We start from the raw sequence: 23,578 nt of genomic DNA, 5'->3' as shown, positions 1-23,578 counted from the left end.
AGCAAAGTCTGGTTCATATTACAATACGATTGTTTACATGACTTTTCCTTCACATATGCCGAATTTATATAATCTGTAAAACTATACTGCAGTTGTACGTAGCATTGTAAAAAGGCCATCCCTTCATTCAGAGAAAGAAACTCATTTTGCGTAAGTTCAGCTGAGAATGCCTTATATACGAAATCCCATTACCTTTAGGTTGTGTTGCATCCTAGTTTTAAAGCAGGATATATATAAAACAGAGGCTTGTCATATTCCTACCAAAGCCTGTGGTAAGACTCAGACCATAGTGAGGCAGAATTTTTACATTGCTGGTAGTTTGTTTAATTTTAAACATTTGGCTCAGCTCCTAAGGAATCAGTCAGCCTCAGCTGGGACGGATAAGGGTTCCACTAAAAACATGGTTTTTCGGATGGTCTGAAAGGGTTGAGGTTTTATCTCTTCCTTTTTTTTTTTTTTTTTTTTTTTGTCAGTTTAAATTGCAGCAACTTGCAGAACAGTCCTTGCAATATCCTTGGGAGCTCAGTTCTTTTTTACTGTAGTTAATATAATGTTAAACTATTGAACACCTTAGTGTACAGGAGAAAAAAATATTCAAGATATATCACTGAAACATAATAGTAAATTTATCACAAACACGCACCAAGAAACCCTCATTAAAATAATTTACCCCAGTACAAATTCTACTGCCCCAATTGACAGTTTTACCTGAGACAAGGTCTGCAAGATCGAGACATGGCTCGAACCATTACAAACCAGAGTAGCTTTTACATATTGTTGGAAAGTCAGACTCCACTGGGTGCTACACATCACTCTATGTCCTCTCCTGCCTCCATAGTTTTTGGTAATATTTCAGGAACAACAACCATATTCTCAAGCAAAGCTGGTTCATCGGGTCTATTTCTGGCTTATGCTGGTATTACATTGACTATGATTCTAGGTGTTTGGTTGGTTTTTTTTTTTGGTTTTTTGTTTTTGTTTTTTTTTGTTTTGTTTTCTGTTTGTTCTTTTTTTTTTCTTTTTTTTAAATCCACATATAAACATTATAAAATAATTACTTCATTAGCTGTCAAGAACGTTTTGGTAAAAGCATTATTAGCTGCCTTGAGTAGTTTTCTTTAAATTCTTTTTCTTTTCTTTAAACATGCTATACATATCTTTGTTTAATATCCAGCACCAGGTATTCAAGGTAGTACTGGCTTGTCAGCTGCAAATATAAAGCATATACGAATATAGAGAGATATGTATATATACACACATAAAATATCATCCTGTGAAATTATTGAATGTCAGGCACAATTGTCTGCATACATGAGAGCATAATTTGGAATTCCATATGAAAAAGCTACCACTTTTATATAATAGACTTTAATTTACTGAATAGCTACATTCAACAGTCTGATATGAGGACAATTGTCTTTTCAGATAACTGTGTGAAGGTTACTATATTCATTAAGGTGCTACTTGAAATAAAAGATCATCAACAAGTTAAAGACATGGGTCCTGAGACTGCCCCAAGCTAAGTAAAAGCATCACTGGAAATCACTGTTTTTCTTTTTTTGGGTGCCTTTAACAGTTGTCACCACAGGTGTGGGAGGACGAATTGACTCTAAATGATTTCACTGCCAGGGCTGAGCCTAGGAAGAGCATTTGTAATTATGACTGTGAACTGACAAATTTTTTCCCATGTTCTGGGCCACAATTTGGTACCCTTCAATCTGTTGCACACCACTTCAAATCACACTTGCCCAGTTTTGCTGGGACAATATGTAGAGATCAACAGTACTTAACCTATGGAGAATCATCAGAATCTGGCCCTTTTTTGTGAATTGCTTTCCATCAACTATTTTCTTCTTCTAGGCCAGATCTACTTTTGATTTGATGCAATACATTTTTTTGGGATGTAGTAGGGGAGACATTTATTTAAAACAACTTGCTTAGCAGCTGTTGAGCCACAAGCTTGGTCTTTGTGGCTCGTCATATAGAACACGCAAGCTGCACATACAGCACTGAAATCCTGTAGCAGAAGGCTGCAAGTAAATAATGATGGTGTAAGCACAGAAGTGTGTCTACAGGAATTCCTGTGTTCCACTCAAATTTTAACCTGCACTCATATGAAAGCATTCATGATTTTTCCAACACGTTCAAAAAAAAACTACTAACTGTGACAAAATGCATATTTTCTTTCAAGGCATTTTAAAACCTTAGGTACCAAATTTGCACAAACGCACACATACATACTCTTCATGAATACACAAAAATACAACTCCTTCAGCATGTTTGGAACAAAAATGACACTATAATACGCATCAATAAAAGGCCTATTTACTTACAGTGACTGCTTCACAATTCAGGTTTGCACAGTTTTCAAGGAATCTTCTCCAACATGTAGATAGCATCTATCATTAGATTTCTAAACTGTGCGTATTCTCAGGTATGTACATGAGACTGTTGTGGACAATATTATGTACACTCACTAAAGAATTGGATCCTTGATGCGGAGCACAAACTCATCCTATGCCTTGTTTTCTTCACAATTGCTTTGTAACTGGAATTCACTGAACAAAGACATTGCTTGTCTAACAGTGAGCATGGTTAGACATAGGCACTCCTGTACCGCATTGGTTGCACTATTTCCTATATTTAGTCACAGGATATTACAATCAGTATGACCTAACATAAAGGCTAAAAGAAGCATCCCCAAACCCTCCTATGGCGCTGTGGCCAGCTCTAAGCAGCAGCCTATACATGTGCTATTGAACTTCCTTACTCACAGGTGGTCATTTCCAACCAGCTACTGAAATAGTCCCTGGTCTGGGCTAACTCCCAAATTGCACATGAAAAACAGGTGTGCAGGTAGCACAGGCAAAGGTTGCCATTAAACAAATAAAGCATCCCTGCAAAATATAATAATCAGATTCCAGTACCCAGCAACATTCTGTGATGTTTGATTTTCTAGCATTAAAAGCAGTTAAACAGCAGCATAAATGCCCATTTTGGACAGTTTATACAATGGATAAGTTGGTCTTTTTCTTCAGTGTCTCTCCTTCATAAGCTGCTGAAATTCTTACTGTCAGTGGACCTTTTAATCTGCAGAATCCAACTAACCTGCATGAAAAACAATTACACATATCTGGAGAAAGCCAGATGAACTGCTAGATGTGCAGTTCTGAAGTCTTCACCATGTCTGAGGCACACTGCCCAGTTCTGGTGCCACAAATGAGGTGGATAATCTTTGAGTTTGCCCCAGTGAGAGCCGAAGAAAAGCAAGATAGTGCAAAACCTGTTGCACTGGCTCTGATTGCAGTCCTCCCCAGTCTGGTTAGGCAAGACTGCCATGAATGTGATTATCCCACCCTTCTATGCCAGTCTTACACTGGTATCCTCATCTCTTGATTTGTAGCACAACAAAGCAAAGGAGAGGGAAAGATATTTCATAAAATAGCTTTGGTTTGTGTATGTGTTAGAAAGCATGGGGTTTTGGTTTTGTTTTCCAGGCATGATGATTTCTGTAACCACCAGGTCTGATTTAAGAGCAATTATCCATGTTATCTCTGCTTGCCAGACTGCCCATGATTTACACACAGCCAAGCAACAGAATTGTATTTCCCAGGATCAGACAAGACAGGATGCACACAATGTAATTCGGCTAGGGGCAAGGATAAGAGGATCTAAGAGTTTGGTCAGTATGATCTTGAAAAGGAGATGTCTGCAGACGCAAACCAATAAGGCAAAACAGTATTTTTTCAATACAAAGAGCCTTCTTCCAGTCGAGGAAGAAGGGACGCAGAAATCTAACCAAACTATCAAGGCAATTCATTAGCAGTGCAGTTTCACTGTGGCACACTAAGATGCCAACCAGCTTCCTGTTATCCCTCATAAAAACTCATCCAGAATCAACCAAACTGCTTCAAAGTTGCAGGCAACTCAAGGACTAAAAGCGCTCAGAATTTGGGGTGGATACCAAGAAAGGCTCCCACTCAGGAAGATACAAATATGCATGGGTGTTATGGCCTATTAATTTATGGCAAAGCAAATGTTACAGTTTGTATTAGGACTTAGCCAACCCGCATGCAAAAGTAGATTAAAACACTGCAAATTTCAAATTAAGTTAGCCTGACAGTCCTGGCTAGCTGTCCGTAGCAATTAAACGTCTTTCATTTAGAATAAGCAATCAATTCAGGCAAGTGCTTGACAAACATCAAATGGAAAATACAGGTGGCTGATGTCACTGGAGTGTTGACATATGTGGCTCCATAGATGAAATGAAGCATGACCTAGGTAGTACACTGCTGGGTTTCTCATACTATTATATATGCTAACTTTTGTTTATATTGTATTCTGCATACTCTCCTCTTCTTTGCTGTTAATGTAAAAGGACTGCAGGGAATGAGATGAAGCTGGTGCAGTTGTCAGCTGGCTTTGGTTCTCCTCTTCCATTGGTGCAGCACTCCTGGCTGCCGGTGCATGTAGGCGGTGAGCGTCCAGCATCTCCAGTAAGAGGTCATAGAGTGGAACTACATTTTTACACTTCATATTGTACAGGTGCTCCATTCCTTTGTTGCTGTGGGTTTTAAGAAAACAGCAGTTATTTTCCAAATGTACTATGAAAAAAAGCTGTCAGCTAATCTTTGTTCAGTTCACACAAATTCCAGCCTGTACAAAGCAACAAACTTAACAGCCCAGTTAATGCACACTACTACAGTTTGCAGAAGACGTTTTTCTCTTCTTTGCCTAAATGGTGACCGAGAGCAAATAGACCCCTATTTTAGGCACTTTGATTAAGTGGATGGGATGAATCTTGGCCTTCCTATAGTTAAACCTAAAATATTAGATTTTTTCCTTAGAAAATAAACTTTTAGACAATTTGTTAGCAAATGCCCTCTTGTAATAGTATTTATTTGCAAAGCTACAGAAATAGCAAATCTCTGTGCATCTGAAACTTTCTTGGTCTACCAAACCATTAAGAAAATAAACATCTGCATGGTTACTTACACAAAGGCAATGAAACTCCTTAAAATACACACATGAAAAAAACATGATGTAAAATCTGCATTTTTCAGCTCTGGGAGCTTTAGTACTGTGTGATGCTTATTTTGATTTTAATTTTATTAAATGTGCTCTTGAAAATTAAAATCTAGATAACAGCAATGCGTTTATATTTCATTAAACAATAAAATCTCTGCTGCATCTTTGCATAGGCTTTTCATGCTGCAGACACCCCAGCTAGTGAGCAGCTACCTTCAGAGGTAATTATGTAAGGGAGAATCACTGCTGAAACTAGCAACAGACCGCATGCCTCAGGCCCTTCACCATTAATTAACAAAGCGCACAGTACTCTACATTGGGACTCAGGAGATTTGCTTTTATCTTCCTCCATAATATACATATAATGATAAAATCTCTATTCTAAAGTGATTTGCAATCAAGCCACTTGTGAGAGAGGTCTACTCAAAAGTGAGATTTTTATTAAATCTTATCTTACAGGAGACTAGAGTTTGTAGAATGAGGCTTCTATTACATTATTTTTCATGTACTCCCTACCTCCCAAAAAGAATAGCAAGACATGTAGTATTAAAAGCAAACAGTGCTTATGGCATTATCAAAACTAGAAGAAAAAAGAGAAATGGAGAAAATGTTTACTCCTTTCACACAATAATCCACAGTACTGTTTTGCAGGTCCATCTATTTTTATAGAAAGAGGAAAGTGATTTACCACACATACACACACAGAGTGAAGGAAAGCACAACTCCAAGCACACATATGCATTTGTGAAACCTTCTGCTTGCACCTGACCATATGCTTGCTCCTACCTCATATGCCTGATGTGAGAGAGGATGAGGAGGAGCTGAGCCAGTCGCCGGTGCTGCTGCTGCAGAGAAAGACCTGACTTTGCCATTAAGTGTATCAGAGTATCTGTGATTTTGTCCAGAACACGGTGGATATAGTCTCTCTCTTCTAGAGATTTCAAGGTGCTGGAAAGAAAAGTGTACACACCTGGAGTAGGAAGGAAAAAGAAAACCACAGAGAAAAATTACTTTGATAGTCAGACTTACTCCCCATATGCCTAATGGTGGCCTCTTTGACTGTATGAAACCACAGGAGCTGCCTGTGAGCACCCTGCTTTTTAAGGCCCTACTGCATATAAAGTTCTAATCTCCTGGCAGCTGGGAAGGATGTGGGGACAGTCAGGACAGAGGAAAGAGAGGCTCAGAAAAGCGTGGGGAAAGAAAATAAAGCAATCCAAATCTTCCAGAACGGACTTCTGGAAAAAAGCAGCATTATCTAGGAGCCCATCCACAGAATTAATCATTTTGATTAAGGAGGTGAATAAGAAAAATAACCACTTCACAGACACGTGAAGAACAGAGTCTTTCCCTAAGAAAACGTTCATCCCACCCAAGGGTTTGGATTTAGCCACTGCAGTTAGAACAGGAAGACAAAGACAATGCCTCTTCCTCACCCTGTGCCCCCCAAGGTCAGGGCCAGCTGGTGAAGGTGGCATGGTTCATCTCTACCCTGCAGCCAGACCTGACCTTGAACTGCTCTCTTCTCTCGGTCACTCAGCCCCAAAACCTTGAGGAGATGCTGCTGCCACTTGAGAGCTCTGCAGAACTTACTGACCTAGCCCAGGCTGACAGAAGTATTTGCTAATTTCTCTGCTATTTAATGCTTGAATTCTGGTGGCTTGCTAGGCAATCTAGGACTGAACAATATGTTACCGCAACACATGTAAACAAAAGGGTTTGTTTACAAGCACTTGCCTCTATAAGATCTTCCAAAGCAAACAAGAGCTTTGAAAGGCAACCTGTTTCAATACAGCTGTCTTTCTTTTCTACCTGAAAGTGAGCAACCTGAAGATCTGGACCAGAAGGAAATCTAAAATAGAGATCAAACTGACTTGAGACTAGTTCTCCAACAGCCCCTGGAACATCTCCTAGAAAACACCTGAGCTTCCACCTCTTCAGTGCATGCAGCACATCAGATTTCTAACTAGGAAGTTCTCTACTAATCCACACATTTTTTATCTTGATTTTGTTCTGGGTAACAACGGACAGACAATGCAAAGCACGTCACCCCCACCACTATGCTGTCAAAGGACAGCTGTTGCCCTCAGCACCAGTTTCATTAATCTTCTGGATTGACCTAATAACTCCAGATAAATCATATTACTATCATACAGCCTTGAATTATCAAAGGCTTAAGTATATATATTGATGCCAACAAACATGGTCATGGTGACTTCATTCATCTGTAAAGTACTGCGCAAATCCTGTGCTTCATATCCTCTGCATCAGCTTACAGAGCCAAGTAGAAACTTTGTATTGTCTTTGGGAAAAAATGGTTCATGGAATTGCCTTCCATTCAGCTTTTCTTTAAAGTATCATATATAGAAAAATACACAATGCAGTTAGAGTCTTAAGAAGAAAAGCAGTAAGATTCGTACATACACAAACATATATGTACACTAACTTATTTGTATTGTTTGTAGCTGGAGGTTGTATTGTCAGAATTGAAGATAAGCATACCCATCTATGCATCAGAGCAGTCAAAGTACAGATTTCTTTACCATTTTCTTGATGTACCTCACCATCTCACATCATTTCACTACACCAAGGACCTAATACTTAGAACCACTGTAAGCTGCAAGTGGGTTTTATGATGCTGGACTTTCTGTTCTAAAAAGGAACAAAAACTTGTGAATGTGAGCATATGTGAGAGAGAAAGAGATAGAGAGAGAGAGAGAGAGAGTTCAAAAACAAAAACAAAACAAGAGGATAACTGAAATACAGCACAGCTTCTGGAAACCAGTAGTAAGACTTCTTTAGTTTTGTAGTGATTGTTGCTTTGAATTTGATACAGACAGTGCAACGGCCTCTTTTCTCACAAAGCTTTTAATGAGTATTATTTGTACTGAAATGAATTCCCAGAAAGGAAGAGTTCTTGTGGCTTTTCTAAGCTAGATGACAATTAACCACCATCACATCAGTGTCTACTGATGTTATGAGGTTTATAGATCAGCGATTTCCTGTAGGGGCAAGATACTTATAAATGACTGATAAAGGAAACATCCTCATAAACTCCCTGTGCTTCCAAAGCAGCTTTCTTCAGCCAGTGGATGCTATTTTGTACTTGTAGCAACACCCCTTACTTTCATAGGTTTGAAATCAGCAAAAGCAAAAAATCTGTCAGGCAGAAATGTTTCTCACCTAGGTCTGGCCTAGAAGCTATTAAAAAATATAAATCAAGAAGAAAAAAATAAAAAAAAACAACCCACTCTCAAAAAATGTAGAGACCTCAGGCAAATGCCATTCAATAACTGCAGAGAAAAATGAAGATCAGTTTTCTTTTCTGCCCCAGGTGATTTCTCCTGCCTTAGTCCAGTGACCAGAAATTTCCCCAAAAGAAGTACCAGCTATCCATCACACACAGACACACACACAGAAGCTGAGCTTTGGAACAAGAGTGCAGAAAAATTGTCTTCACAAAGTGAAATTTAACAATATCAATGGTTTTTCCAAACTCTGAAGCAGAAAGAAAGCCAATAGCAGGACTGAATAACCACCGGGTGGTTTTCCAGCTATATTATCAGTATTGTAAAACACTACAGGAGACAGACTAGAACTAGCAGGGCCATGCACAAGTTAAGCCTAACAGGTTGTGCCCAACAGATGCAAAGATATCCACACCATGGTTTCTTCCTGTGACAGCTGTTGGCATACATATCAAGGTATAGGTATATACATATTGCTATATACCTTCACATATTATTGGATGTGCAGAATGGAATGTCTTCAACATATTTCTGCCACAATAAACCTCAGTTTAAACTTTTTTTACATTTAGTGTTCACTGTCACAAAACAAAACAAGGATCTTTTTCCTCTTCCACCAAGCCCCGTTGGTTTTTATCTGAAGCAAGGCAGTCTGAGCTAAGAGCAAATTCAGCTCTGTGCCATGCACTTCTGCAATTCTCCAGACCTCAAAATAAAGAAATTGATTAAAAGCACAATTCAGCAGGAGAAAGAAAAATCAAAAGACCAAGTCAGATGGAGAGCTGCATTAAGGAGGCCTACAGGATGACTGAAATCAGCTAAGTCTTTTCATCTCTGCAAAAGTACCAGCTAGGTAAATCATCTGCTAAGGCAGATGTGAGCTACATCCTTGCCTGCAAAACGAAAACCTCTGCTTTGCCCCACATAGCACCACTCCTCTTTTCAGATCCACTCAAACATAAAACATCTGGCATCATGTTCCTTTTTTATGTTTCTGGTGCTTATTTTCTAGTCTTAAGAAACAGTATTCTATAAGTGAGCTGAATGTGCTTTGCTTTTTAGTTGGACAACTTATTACTGCAGCTTTAGAGGGGCACATTCTGTTTTGTTATTTAGCTGAAGACAGTGCTGTCCTTGTTGTTACAGACATGCTGTCTCCTTGATATCTCAGGAAAAATTTGTCAGTAGCATAAATGTATATTTTGCTTTATAAACAAAACTTTCCATCTCTTCTACACAAACTGAGACAAAAAAAAAAAAAAAAAAAAATTATTGCTAAGAAGACCACATAGAAAAGCAGCAGAAAGATATTAAACAGCCTTGAAAGACATTGAAAAAAAATGAGAAAATAATTGTCCAACAAAAGCAGTAAGCAGCACTGCCTCATGTGAAGAAACTAACAGATGTCCAGGGATTTGATAAATTTAAAGAAATTAAAAAAAAACGAAAACGAAAACCTCTCCTATGCAAAAGAAACTTTCTGTCTCAACTTGTGGATGTTTATTTCTACAAAGTAACAAAGAATTCAATCCAGATATTAGATATTTATATCTATAGCTAAACATGTTATCTACCTGTGATTCAGAATGAGGTCTACAGTCTAAAAATGCGTTTCATCAAATATGGAGGGTGTGTAAGGGAACAGCATAGGTTTTAGATGACAGTTTATCAATATAAACCAAATAATGATAAACAGCCACATCTTTGCCACTATTTTCCTTTATTTTGCCATAGAAAAAAAGAAAAAAGAAAAAAAAAAAGAAAAGAAAAAAGAAAAAAAGAAAAAGAAAAAAAGTGTAGGCCCTGATTTATAATCAGGTATTGTCTTTGGATGCCCGAAGCATGGATCCAGCTACCTCAGTTCATTGTGATGAGGACTTTAACAAGATCTCCAGTGTCTAGTTCAACACCCATTGGCCCCACACCAGCTGCACTCAGTGAACCAACCTCTGAAGGCGTTAATTTGCTGAGTTTCACACACACCACTGTCCCTTCTCTGTCTTGACAACCCTGTCAGTTGCTGTTGCCTCAAAATGAAAAAACCACCAGAGGCAAGAAGCAGGCAGCACTCACATGCATGCAGAAGCAATTACAATTACCCAAGTGACAGCAAAGCACACCACTTACCAGAATTGAGCAGGATGATGGACTTAAGGCATACAAATTCCTCCCCTTGAAGGTTCATCATCCGAAACCGAGCAGCAGTAGCCAGTAGCATGTCAAAGATTTCCACCATGCCCTCTACACATTTCCCTTGATTCCTGTGTGAATACCATCAAGGAGGAGATATTCACAGCTTTAACCTGGCAGCATGAGATTTTGATTCCCCTGGATTATTTCCCTCAAATTAGATTTCTCAAACCTCAGAGCACAAGCTAGCATGTGATTTCCTAGTCTATGTTCCTTTGATGTATGGAATGAATAAATAAACAAACTCTGTCTTTCAAAAAAAAATCCCAGAATCATAAACTTATCAGCAAGAGGCATTATCATGGTGGAACATGAGAGACAGATCAGTAAAACTCTTATATTGATGGCAAAAACTTGTTTAAAGCCACACTTTGATTTTGTTTTCGTCTTCTGCTTGTCTTACATCTTATCTTCCTTTTCTTCCTTTAATTTACATAGCCCCAGTTCCTTGCATAACATTTCTCCCTACATTTTCTTCTCGTTTCTATTTGATTTTGCGATCTAAAATGTTTCACCATGCTTCTCCCATTCATTTTATGTAAGCATCACATGTCCATACAGAATAAGTGTATCTATGAGCTCAGGAAGCATTCACGAGGCCAAAGTCTTCTCTATATGATTAAACCTACAACTTCACTTCAAAAATGAGCTCCATTTTTACACTGCAACATTAAATAAAGCTAAAATAACCATTTCTCTCTGCTCACATCAAGTATGCTCACTCATTCATTTTTATCTTGCACACCCATCATGCAGTTCAAGAATTAATGCAGACTGTACATGTTTTTTATGAAAATTTTGTCTGCAAGTTTTCTGGTCATGGAATTTTAGATAATTTACAGCATAACCTTGTACTAAAAATTACATACTCTTAATTTTATTAGGACTTTCTGAATGAAAATTTAACATATTAATCAACAAGTGATATGACTTTCTGATTAAAAATATACTGTTTTTTAGATAGGAGACAGAAATTTTCAGTTCATTGCTACAGGAAAATGCAAAGGAAAATTCAGATAGCTATCACAGTATAGCTTGTATCACACAGATTAATCATTGCTTAATTTCACTATGACAATAACAGCGCAGACATACCTGCCCCAATTTCAGGGGTTTGAGTTCTAGCTCTGGATCAAACAGTAAGATGTGTAAGCATGGAGTATGAAACAAGTTTCCTAATCACTCTTACAACAGCACGTGCTTGTTAATTTTTCTGTGAGAAAGGGATGATTCAGTTTTGGGAATCCAGGGTAGGAAGGAACAAGAACTTTAATAAAGGAGGATGATGGCTCCTTCTTGCTTCACATCCTTATGTCCCTACTAGGAAGCAGCACACCAAGCACTCTACTTCTCCACACACATTTCACCTGTGCTCAGCCTAGAACTGTGATTTTCATTGCATGGTAGGCACCTTGTCACAAGGTGCAACAATTACATGGCCTATTCTGTCTCTAAATAATTTCACTGAACAAATAGTGGTTTAAACTGTTGCAGCTTTTGAGATATGACCAGCAACTCTGTTAATTTCATGTATTAAGATCCCCCAGGCTATGATAGCAAGCGTAACATAGAAAGTCTGAAAGTACTGAGGCTTACATAGAGTTGGCAGATATGCAGACTCAGTGCAATGTTCCACACAGAACTTGTGATGCCTTTAGCACCTCATTTACAATGCTCCCAAGAATGAGCTGAACTACAGGACTGATCTCAGTCTGTGGCATCTCAACTCATCTTTCCTGAAATTCACAGTTATGCCTCTTACTTGAAGGCTTTCACTGATTTGATGACTTATCAGTTATACTGTTCACTGCTTGGGGGGAGGGGGAGAACTCTTCGGTGAAGACCACATTGTTGAAAACCTGAACTGGTTGGATTCAGTTATATTCCTCCTCTGTTTGGACAGTAATAAAATGAACGAAGGCAAAGTAATTTTTAGTAGTACCCCTGGCAAATCAAAACCAAACAAAATTAGGCACTCAAAGGAAGACGTAAAAATATGAACAGTTATCATTGCCTCAAAAATCTGCTTTCCTGCAAAAAATTTAAATTCTATTAAAGAAAAAAAAAAAAAAAAAAAACAGTGGAAAATTTTCCACTGCTTCTGGAACAATTACTAGTTTTCATGTGACTAGAGAAATATTAACTTTGCTCATACATAATTAAGCAGTGTCGGAGGACAAAAATCTTTTAATGGTTTTGTGTTAATTTAAATCATAACTGTTACTGAGATTAGCTTAATAATTTTGAATTTCAAGTTTATGCAGAAAGTTTCAGAAGATCATACAGCAAATGACCCATATTAAAAAAAATAATAATTATAATCTCTATGCTTAGCTAAGACACATACTTGCTTCCTATAATCCTTCAAACTTCTGCCAGCCAGTGTTCATAACAATTAAAAAAATGTTACACAACCTAAGCAATTTGAAGAACCAAGAGAATTTAAAAATAAAAGAAAAACCCAAAAATAAGACCTTTTAAAATACTTCATGAAATCTCATGAAATGGAAAAGACATTTTAATACCAAAAAAGGAATTACTGCTGGATATTTTTACAAAAATTTTTCAGTGGGCTGTAGCTTAGAAATACAATATTTCAGTGAAGAATATTTGCCAACAGGTATAACTTATGGTCAAAAAATTTTTATTCCTGCAACTTTTAGTCTATAAGCCCTTGTCTGTGCCTATTTCCTACCAGCTGGATTCATATGATAGATGATAAATAAAAATTATGTAAATTCAAGAGATTCTAAATACTTTCTAATCACATTTGCTTTAGTATCTATTGAGTGTAAATTGCCAAAGAATTCCACAAAAAAAAAAAAAAAAAAAAAGTAAGTAGTGCTGTAGGTAGAGTTATATCATTGATATCTCAAGAGTGCAAAACACAATTTAGAAATTTATTTCATTTTCAGAGATAGGCAGCAGCTCCAATTCCAGGGAACTGCAGGAGCTCAGCATCTTTGATATGCAGGCTTCTAGTCGAATGTTTTTATTATCTAAGCTACAACACTTGCTTTCTTTGTTAACTAACAAACACTATCTGAAATAGAAATCTCTAGTTCTCCTGAATTGCCTTCTAACTTTCTAACATAAGCTGATAGTATTATCACATCTTTACAGCTCTGTGTCCCATTGATAGGAAGGCCTATCTAGGAAGGTCTAGATAACATTCCTGAAGGACAAATTAAGTAACAGATGTAAAAACTGCCCTTATATCAACATCATGCTGCTGTCTTTGTGTACTCTCAGCTTATTGAAAACAAACCAATAAAGGTTTGCTAACTGCAAAATGGTAGAGTGTATTCTTACAATAATTCTTTAGACTTGGCTATCAGGAAATACTAAGGAAAGTTAAAGTAAGTGAATTAAGGGTCTTAAGCTGCTTCATGAGTGCTGTGTGCTTTAACTTTAGTAAGTTCAAGAATCACAGCATCCCTCAAGCTGGACATTTCTGTACATCTTGAGTCCAACCTGCTATTCTAAACAGGGTCAGCTGTTATCTCAGACTAGCTCATCATTCTAGGCTTTATCCAGTCTGGTCTTGAAAACATTCAAGGATGAATGCAAAAAACCTCCTTCAGTTTAATGATGTCCATAGCCACTCTTACATCTAGCCAGAACCTCTTCTGTTTTAACTCTTATTTCTCAGTCTCGTCAGTCATCTTAATAAAGAGTCTTGCTAACCTCTGTGCAGAATTTAGAAGGTTGTCAGATATGATCAAAAGCCATCTCTTGTCCAACATGAGCAAATTTTGTTCTCTTAGTTTCTCCTCTCAAGGCTCAAGCCCTAACCCCTTTAGTGGTTCTCCCTTACATTTGCTGAAATTTTTAATACCTTTCCTGTAATGAGAGGTGCAAAACAGGCTGTGCCATTCCAGATATGGAATAAAAGGTTCCATATAAAGGTGAAATAATAATTTCCCTTGCTCTGCTGGCTACTACTGATACAGCCCAGGATACTGTTGTCCTTCATTGCTGTCATGCTGCAGTACTGCGCTCATGCCTCAGACTGCTGTTCTCCAGGCCTTTTCCAGCAAAGCTGCTACCCAGCTTGGACAACAGCAGTGAATTAAGTCTATCACAAGTGCAGGATTCTGCATTTTTCCCTACTGAATTTCATGAGGTTCCTGTCAGCCCATTTCTCCATTTCATCTAGGTTCCTCTATATGGCACTCAGTGTATCAACTGCACCCCCTAGTTTTGTGTCATCTGGAAACTTAAAGAGCGTACATACAATTTCCTTCTTTAGGTCATCAACAAAGACAATTAACAGGACACATCCCACAGCAGATTCTTGAGGAAATCCAGTTGTAACTATCATCAAGGTAGAGTATGAACAATCAACTTTGCAGTGTAGACCACCAAAGGCATAAACTGTATCAACCTACTGCTCACAAAAATAAAAGAAACTGCTAGTGAATGTGGCCACAGATAGGACATTTGGCTTCAGCAACCACGAGATGTTATTGAGCTCAGGATCCAGAAGTACGCTGGGAATGCAAACAACAAAACTGTGACCAAAGGTTTCAGAAGAACAGATCAGATTCTGGGTTTCAGAAAATCATATTAAAATTTACATAGGGAATTACTAGATAGAATATTATTAGAGCCATGATGGGGTAAAGCATCCAGAGGAGCTAGAAAACATTTCAAGGAAAATTAATGAAGTGCTCAGAAACAGACTTATCCTACCATAGCAGAAGACCAGGTATTTCATAAGAAGATCCTCTTAGCTAAGCAAGGAACTTCTTCATAAATTAAAAGGCAAAAGGTCACAGAATAGAAATAAAAACAGACAGGAAAGGGTATCAAAGCATTGTTTGAAAATTTACACCAAAACTAATTTGAAGTTAAAAACTAGTGAGGGACAGAGAGGGCAACAAGAATGGAATTACACAACAGTAAATGGAAGTTCAGAAAGAACAAACGAGTTGATGAATTAGGGGGGAGAAAAACATTGACTGATTGCATGGAATTCACAGAAACAACTAAAACTTTTTTTTTGTCCAGATATCACTGGCAAAGCCTGCTGACAGCCATCTATATGCACCAACTCAACATGTCAGGGACAGACTCATCCAACAGAAGAATGTTGACAGGTTAGAGAATTTCTTCAAAAATAACAAATTACGTATACAAGTAACTCAAATCTTTGGAGCCAAATGAGGTTCATTTCAGGGTGCTGGCCAATGTATTTTTTACATTTGGAGACTGAAACAGGTCCTGACAAATAGCAGAAGATTGACTCATCTCTGACAAAAACAAAGAGAATCCATGAAACTGAATAGTGACTGACGACTCCGATTGACTTCTATGACAAAATAATTCACTAAATGATCAAATGGAGAGTGATATGCATAAATACCTCAAATTTGTAAGGCTTTTAGGTTACAGCATTCTTGTCTGTAAGCCAGGAAGGTACAGGCTGAGCAGAAAGACATAGGTGGATTATAGGGAGTATTACCAGACACAAAAGGTAGCAGTAATGGATTTATCATTTACTTTGTGGCAGGTAATGAGTAAAATCTCCTTTAGAGCTTGACTCTGAACCCAGTGCTGCTTTATCAATTACAAGGAAGATGACAAAAAGCAGGCCTTCTCTTTTATGGATGCTACTACACTGAGAGCAAAGTGAGAATGCTACACAGCACAGCCTCAGTACCACAGAGACTGTGAACCCACAGAAAACTCAGAAAGTTCAACCAGGAGAAGCACAAAATCCTGCACTCAAGACAAATAAGCTCATGGATCAGTACAGGTTGGAAAAATTCTGGACTGAGTTGCAGCCTTGCTGGAAAATGGTTCCAAGTTAAATTATATTAAAAAAAAAAAAAAAAAAAGCCAACAGCACACTCTCATTGTGTACACAAATTATTTAAGGATGAATGTGGTTGGAACAAGAGAAGTAGTCCTGCCCTCGCTTGTGCTATACCTGTGTCCTATCTCAGGTCTCTCAGGTCAAGAAGTTTGTTAGCTGTCTCCTCTGACTAGAGATGGTCAGAGGCATGCAGCATGGCCTGTTAGAATGAGTTGGGTGATTTGGATCTGTTCAGTCTAGTGATGAGGTAAGGTACATACTGGAGGACACAGCCAAAATTGCAGTCCACAACTGTTAGCAGGGGCATTGCAAACTGGGTGGAACCAAGCTCCTTCAGGAGCAGTGGATGTTAAAAGGCTGCAAGCTACAGCATGCAAGGTTCAGTCTGGATTGTAGGATGGTATTGCAACCCTGAAACAGATATCTATAAAGGCTGTCTATTCTCCACTCTTAGAGCCTTTCAAGACTCTTCTAGATAGTCACAACTGGCCTAAGCTGGTGTTGGCAGTACTCTTGCAACAAGAAGCAGGTTGCACACAATGATCTGCAATCAATATTTTTGTTTCTAAGTGAATTGCTGGAGAAGAACCTGAAAGAGTTTGGTTTCTGAGGGTGTGACTAGAAGCTAGAATTTATTACTAGCTTTGAGATTTTTAACCAAGAATCCGTATGTGCAGCCAACACCTGCATAAAGAATAAAAGCAATCTTTAACTCATACAAATAAGGTTTCCTGTACTAATGCAAGTGGTTTAAAAAAAGTAAAACCAAGGCCATTTTCCTTCAGTTAATGAACAAATCTAACATAGAATACAAAACAGAGAATAAAAAATTATAAAGTTAACTCAACTTTCTCCTCATTGACAGTTTCTTTATTAGCTTAATCTTGGACTGTATTTGGAGAAATGCTTGGAAGGAGTATGCTCCTTTCTATTCATAATAATTTACTCATTTTCATGTGTTTTCCAAGCATTTAATGTTCCTTACATCTTATTTCCATACTTCTTTTATATTCATTAGTATTTATTATTAATTCAATAAATTATTCAGTCCTGGAATAAGCAGGGCAGAAGTATTTATCCATCCAGAGGCAAGGATAAAAATTCAGAGGAAGAAACATTAAAATGAGAGTGCATGTTTTTCAGAAGCATACCATCAAATATTAATTTTGCTTTCTTTTCCTATTATTTTGGGTGTGTGGGAGTTAACTAAAATCTTTTTCAGTTGATTTACAACACTGTTACAGTAATTATTTCTAGTTGTTTAAACAAATAGAATATTTTTGGCTACTTATTCAAAAATATGTGCCATTACTGTCGATGCATAAATCACAGTCTGAGAATCACTCCCAGCTCGACATTTGGAGAAGTATTGAACTGGAACTAGTACAGTTCAATTTGGAATCAAGTTTTTTTCCTCTAGGAGTTGCTTGAATCAGACATTTTCCAACTAAGAAATAAAACTGAAATAGCAGTCGCAAACATAATTCTGAGGGAGGAAAACAGACATGATCAGAAGGGACCACTAAAAGCAAGGTTGTTTTTTTCTACCATTGAGCAGTGCAGTTACATTCCTATTTTTTCTTATAGCAAGCAAGTGACCCATCCTTTGAATTACTGCTGTTGGTGTTATCACTTCAGCAGAACAAAATCAAAAAAAAGTGGTTGTTCATGCACAGCAGCAGTTTTCACCTGTCATGGTTATATTTCTTATATAGCACCACAGCAACAATTAGGACTGAGTCTAAGGCTCAGATAGGCAATTTCTATCTTTTCCAGTAGTAATGAAATTACCAACTCATCATCCTCTGAGGTTTGCTAATATTTTCTGATACTTGTTTGCTCCTTGGACAAACTGAATCAAAAGGAGTGGTTCATTCAAAGACCAAATGGGAGAAGAACAAACAAGAAAAGGAAATTCAAGAAGACTGAGAATAGTTAAAGGACAGAGATTAACCAGAATGTCTATTTTCCAAGTACAGAAAACATATACTTTCATTTCAACAATTTTTAATGTTCTATCGTTTAAAGTATCATTATAAGCTTTTTACGTAGGTGGTGCCTGCCTTCGGCACAATAAATAATTGTTATATACATTAATGTGTTCTATACCATTGATAGCCATTGATACTTCCTAATCCTTTGCGAAGTACTAAAACAGCTTGAGGAAGTATTCTGTCAGGAAAGCTCCATCTGTAGAGGTTTTAAGACAAAATCAAACACATCCATCTGAATGCCTAAAATACTGCTAAATGGCTTTGTTAGACTATTCTAGGACTAACATAAAGTTAAAGCAATGTGTTTATTTATCCAAATGGTTCTTGAACACAGAAAGGAACAGGGCATCAATCATCCCTCTAGGAAGCTTGCTCTATTGTCTAACTACCATCTCAGTAAAGAAGTTTTTCCTAGTCTGAATCTCCTGTGAGACAGCTCTGAGCCATTGCCAAATCCTGCTACTAGGTACATGGAAGAAAAGAGCACCTCATCTCCAGGGTGACTTGACCATGCTTCCATCTCTTTTATGCTTTCTATTTATGCCTGAATTGTTTCATCAGCTTCTTATTCATTCATTCAGGCCTTTTGCTTATTTTGCTTGACTTCCTGCATGTCAGGAAGAACCATTCTTAAGTGTAGAGGAGATGATCCTTGAAAATCAACCAGCTCTCCTGAATCCCTTTTCTCTCTAGGACTGTATTCTTCCAAGCAAGACCCTGAAAAACCCAAACTCAAAACAGGCTTGTGATCGTGCTTACAGATTCTTGATCTCCAATATCTCATCTAGCCAAGTCTGCCCCCTGTTCACACTTCTGACCAGTTCTTTCTTGTTTGCAGCTAGAGATCCAGTGAAGCATCTCCTCTTATCAGCTCTCAGGACATCTCTGTTAAGAAGTTATTGGCAATGCAATCAAGAAAGCCCCTGGATTGCTTATGCTCTGCTGGATTGTCCCTCCAGAAGCACATTTATCCTGACCTATAACTTCACAGCTAGCTTCTCATCCATCCCTAGTAAGAACTTCATGCATTTCCACTGTTCACTCACACACAGGGCAACTTTCCTCACTTGCTGTTCCAGCCTGTCCTTACTTATGAGCATGTATCCATTACTTCCAGCTTTCCTGATGGGTAAGCTCTTCTATCTTGTCCCTGTGTTTCCAGTCCTGCAACAGCACATCAACCTCTGATATTTCCTGCTTGTTCTCCATATCACATGCATTAGTGCACAGCACTTCAGAGGCACTCAGTTGCATAGATTTCACTGAAAACATATGACAGCTTCTTCAGAGGCTCTCAGTTGCATAGGTCTCGCTGAAAACGTATGACAGCTTCCCTTATCATGCTATCCTCAAAACATTTCCTTATTTGTGTTCAGACACTTAGGATGGACCCTGTTCAACTTCCAAGGCCTCTCTCGTCCATACATCCTACAACCCTTTTCTCGACAGCCTAGTCTACCACCTTCCTCATTTGATTGTTGATTATCATCTCCAACATTCCTAGTTTAAAGCTCCTTTCACCAAGGTGGCCAGCTTTTGGACAAAGATGTCTATGCCCACACTTGATCAGAAATCACAGAATCACTAAGGTTGGAAAAGACCTATAAGATCATCCAGTCCAACCATCCACCTATCACCAATGGTTCTCGCTAAACCATATCCCTCAACACAACATCCAAACGTTCCTTGAACACCTCCAGGGTCAGTGACTCCACCCTGGACAGCCCATTCCAGTGCCTGACCACTCTTTCAGAGAAGTAGTATTTCCTAATATCCAGCCTGAATCTTCCCTGGCACAGCTTGAAACCATTCCCTCTAGTCCTATCACCAGTTACACGAGAGAAGAGGCCGACCCCCAGTTCGCTACAACCTCCCTTCAGGTAGTTATAGAGAGCAGTAAGGTCTCCCCTGAGCCTCCTCTTCTCCAGACTGAACAATCCCAACTCCCTCAGCTGTTCCTCATAAGGCCTCTGCTCCAGACCCCTCACCAGCATGTTCAGCCTCAGTTGGGCCCCATCTCTTCCTAGCTATCTCATTCAGTGATCACAAAAAATGAACTCATTTTTTATATCAGCTGTGCAACCAATTGTTGACCAGTAGGAGATCTATTCACTCTTCCTCAAGCCCATATCCATTACAGTGAACTGGCCATGGGGCCCCCATGCTCTTGACTCTTGCCCTCAAAACCATGCAATTGTGACTGTCTTTCCTGGCTAGATCAACAAAAGATCTTCTGCACTGGCAGAAAAAGAGTACATTTACATGTAAATAGTGGTGAATCAGGTCTGAAACACATAAACAATTAAATACCAAGGCATCTTTTTCATTACTATTGCAGGTAAAGGGTGATGTTAAATGGATCCACAAATAAGACATGAAAAATCTCAAAACCACTGTTAGAGTAATCATAAGAACATTAATGTTTATTATTATTTTTAGCTGTTTATAACATTTAGATTAGTAAAATTACAATAATTGTCTAAAAAAATGTTATATTGATTGACAGGAAGATCTCACTCTGAAATATCTTAAAGCCAAAAATACTTCAAAATTCTCTCTATATCAAAATTGGTAAGAAAGTTTCATTTTGGAAAGATCAGCATTACAATTCAGCATGACCTAGACCTAGAGACTGTACTTCTGAGGTCAGAGTGACTAGGTGAAAAAGCAGTATTAGAAGTTATGTAGGAAATAGGAGCTATCTTAAATACCAAAATGATTTTGTCCTTTCTGAAAAACTTCTGAGTCTACAAAACCACAGAGGGAATCTCTTTTTCTAAAAACTTAAAACTGTGAAGATCATGATATTGTGGAAGCTTTTGTTGTTGTAGTTGAGTGTTGTGTATATATTTTTTTTAAGAGTTTATCACTTTGACAATTACCCTGCACTTCCCTGAACTCTGTAAGGGTTCTTCCTAAAATAAGCTTAGGTTTTCTAAATTACAAATCTACAAAAAAATTAGTCTTTAGATTTTTTTCGAAGATCACATTTATAGTAGCCACAACTGATTTCTTTTGCATTTTTTGTGTTTAATTATCTCTCTTGGAATATATATGTACTCACATTTTTTGGATCTACAATACAATACATCAGAAAATCCAACCACAAGGTAAAAGGTGGGGGAGAAATTAAATTATTTCCACAGATTCCATAGCTGCCTACGTGGTAAAATGAGCTCTATTAGGTAAGCAGTCTGATGACAGGATGATTGAGTTGGGTTTCCAGCACAGAATTTATTGATATAAAAAAAAAATGTAATTAAAATAAAACACAACTATTTTTTTTTTCAAATGCTTTTTGAAGTGCAAATTTTGATATCTTTTCTACGTATGTGTCTTTTTCTATGAAACAATAACAGCAGCAGGTCACTAATGAAGTGTTCTGAATCAAGCATCTATGTCCACTTTGCTTCCATTTTTCTAGTTGTAAGTCAAAGGTATGCATTTGTAGCCACACAATGCAAAATAAATAAATAAATAGATTGATACAATTGTCCATTTACTTAAATGGCAGACTGACTAAAAGTATGATTTCCTGAGGCAGCAGGAACATTTGAGAAGGTGAGGGAGTGGCAAAACATTGCAAATTCATCCTGACTCTCTTTCTACTATATTCAACTACTCAAATTTCTAGACGTGCTACTTGCACAGAAAACTTGACACTCTTCTCAGATTTTGTGAGAAATTTCTCAGCACATGAAATATTCCATGAAACCTATGAAAGTAACATTAAATCTGCTACGATTCGCATAGAGAATGATCCAAGCTTTTATGATATTCATGCTATCTGCAGTTTTTCTCAACTCGCTCATGGCTTCATACAATTCTTATCATCTCTACTTCATTTTCCTTCTTCAACTGAGCTTCATAGACAAATAAGTCGGTCTATTTAGCTATCCTTTGTTTCAGAGCTAATCTATGTCTGATTACCCATGCAGTCTCACTGGTACCTTGTCTGTTTTTACAATATTCCGTCTTAAGATAAGGAAAAACAGAAAAGCACAGATTTACACAATGGAATACCAAGGTTCTGGTAATTTGCCGTGGTTTTTTTGTTTGTTTTCCTGTTGTAACAATTTCTACAAGGGGAGCTGCAGTATGTTTACTTTTCAGCTGCTAGCGAGCAAAGAATTGCTGTCTGTAAAACTGACTATTGCAACAGCAAGGTGGAAAGATCAACTCAGGGTGCAGTGTGTGAAGTTCAGGATTATTCTCTTTCTATACGTATCAGTTTACATTTGTCTGTAATAAATTTGGATCTTGTTTAATACCTTTTGGAATATCTTCCTTGTCCATCTGCTTGGTAATTTCTGGAAAGTGCTCCCTTATAGCTATGATACATAGCTCTCCTTGCAAAACTTCCAGTGACTTTCTACCACTATGACTTGTTTATTCAATCCTCAGCCAGTTCTCTTCTTTAGACTGCAACCTATCAGTTCCCTGTAATGGTCGGCAGGCTTACTGGGCTGAAATTCCATCAACTTTTAAAAAGCGTCATTGTATTTCCCATTTTGCTGGTACCAAGGATGATTCAGATGAGAAGTCATCCACTTCAGTTAGCAATTTAGTTATTTCTACCATGAGTTTCTTTAGAATTATGTTTCAAAACAATCTCTGATCTATGTGATATTTCCATGTACCTAATGTTTTAAAAATATAATAATATATGACTCCTCCTTATTCCTGAAGAAACATTACATTTTCCTCAAAGTTACAAACAGCCTATTGTCAGTCCTGACAAGTTTCAGCCCTGATCTGATGACATTTTTAAGGTCTAGCTTCTTGGGAACCCTCCAGACAGGAAACATCTGGTTCATCCCATTGCAAACTTAAGTCTTCACTCCTAGATTTGCCTCATACATGACAGTAATTTCATAAACCGCATAGAAAAACATTTGCACGTATCCTGGGTTCCTTTTAGTTTGTTGCATCAGATACTGTACATTAAATGTAAGCTCTGTGAACGCGCTATTTTAGTTCCTAATCGGAGTTAATTTTCTAATCTGTAATTATTGTCATTTGAGCCACTTTAATAGCATCAGTTGTACACTGTCAAAATGTGCTAACTATAAGTGACTGGCAGATTGCTAAAAGTCCTGATCTTGAACCGACTCAAGTGTTTAGGCAATGCATTAACTGAATAAGAAAGAGTGCATTACCTCACAGAATGTCCTATCTAATTACAAGGCAGAGTGGGAACAGGAAGGGATAATGTGATGATACTCAACCATACAGAAAGCAGTTAGTATAAACATACTGACAGCTTAACTGTTATGCTTTTTTTTTTTTTTTTTTTA

At 37.8% G+C, this 23,578-nt stretch overlaps 1 protein-coding gene across 2 annotated transcripts in view; it reads right to left on the bottom strand.

Moving 5' to 3' along the window:
- Nucleotides 1-906: 906 nt before the first annotated feature.
- The window catches only part of ESR1 (estrogen receptor 1), a 176,413-nt gene continuing 153,741 nt past the window's right edge, over nt 907-23,578 (bottom strand). Inside the window, exons 8-10 of one of the 2 annotated variants that reach the window (XM_031611893.2) lie at nt 10,404-10,537; nt 5,815-5,998; nt 907-4,564 (exon numbers count right to left, since the gene is read on the bottom strand). In XM_031611893.2, coding sequence (XP_031467753.2) covers nt 4,330-4,564; nt 5,815-5,998; nt 10,404-10,537 — 553 coding nt within the window. In that variant the 3' untranslated portion in view covers nt 907-4,329. The remainder of the gene's footprint in view (nt 4,565-5,814; nt 5,999-10,403; nt 10,538-23,578) is intronic. The other variant, XM_090135600.1, reaches the window with a different exon arrangement.

The sequence above is a fragment of the Phasianus colchicus genome, chromosome 2 (assembly GCF_987193195.1).
Source record: "Phasianus colchicus chromosome 2, bPhaCol1.hap1.1, whole genome shotgun sequence".
NCBI classification, from domain to species: Eukaryota; Metazoa; Chordata; class Aves; order Galliformes; family Phasianidae; genus Phasianus; species Phasianus colchicus.
The sequence above is the reverse complement of the archived record's forward strand: the minus strand, read 5'-3'. Positions and strand labels throughout refer to the sequence as shown.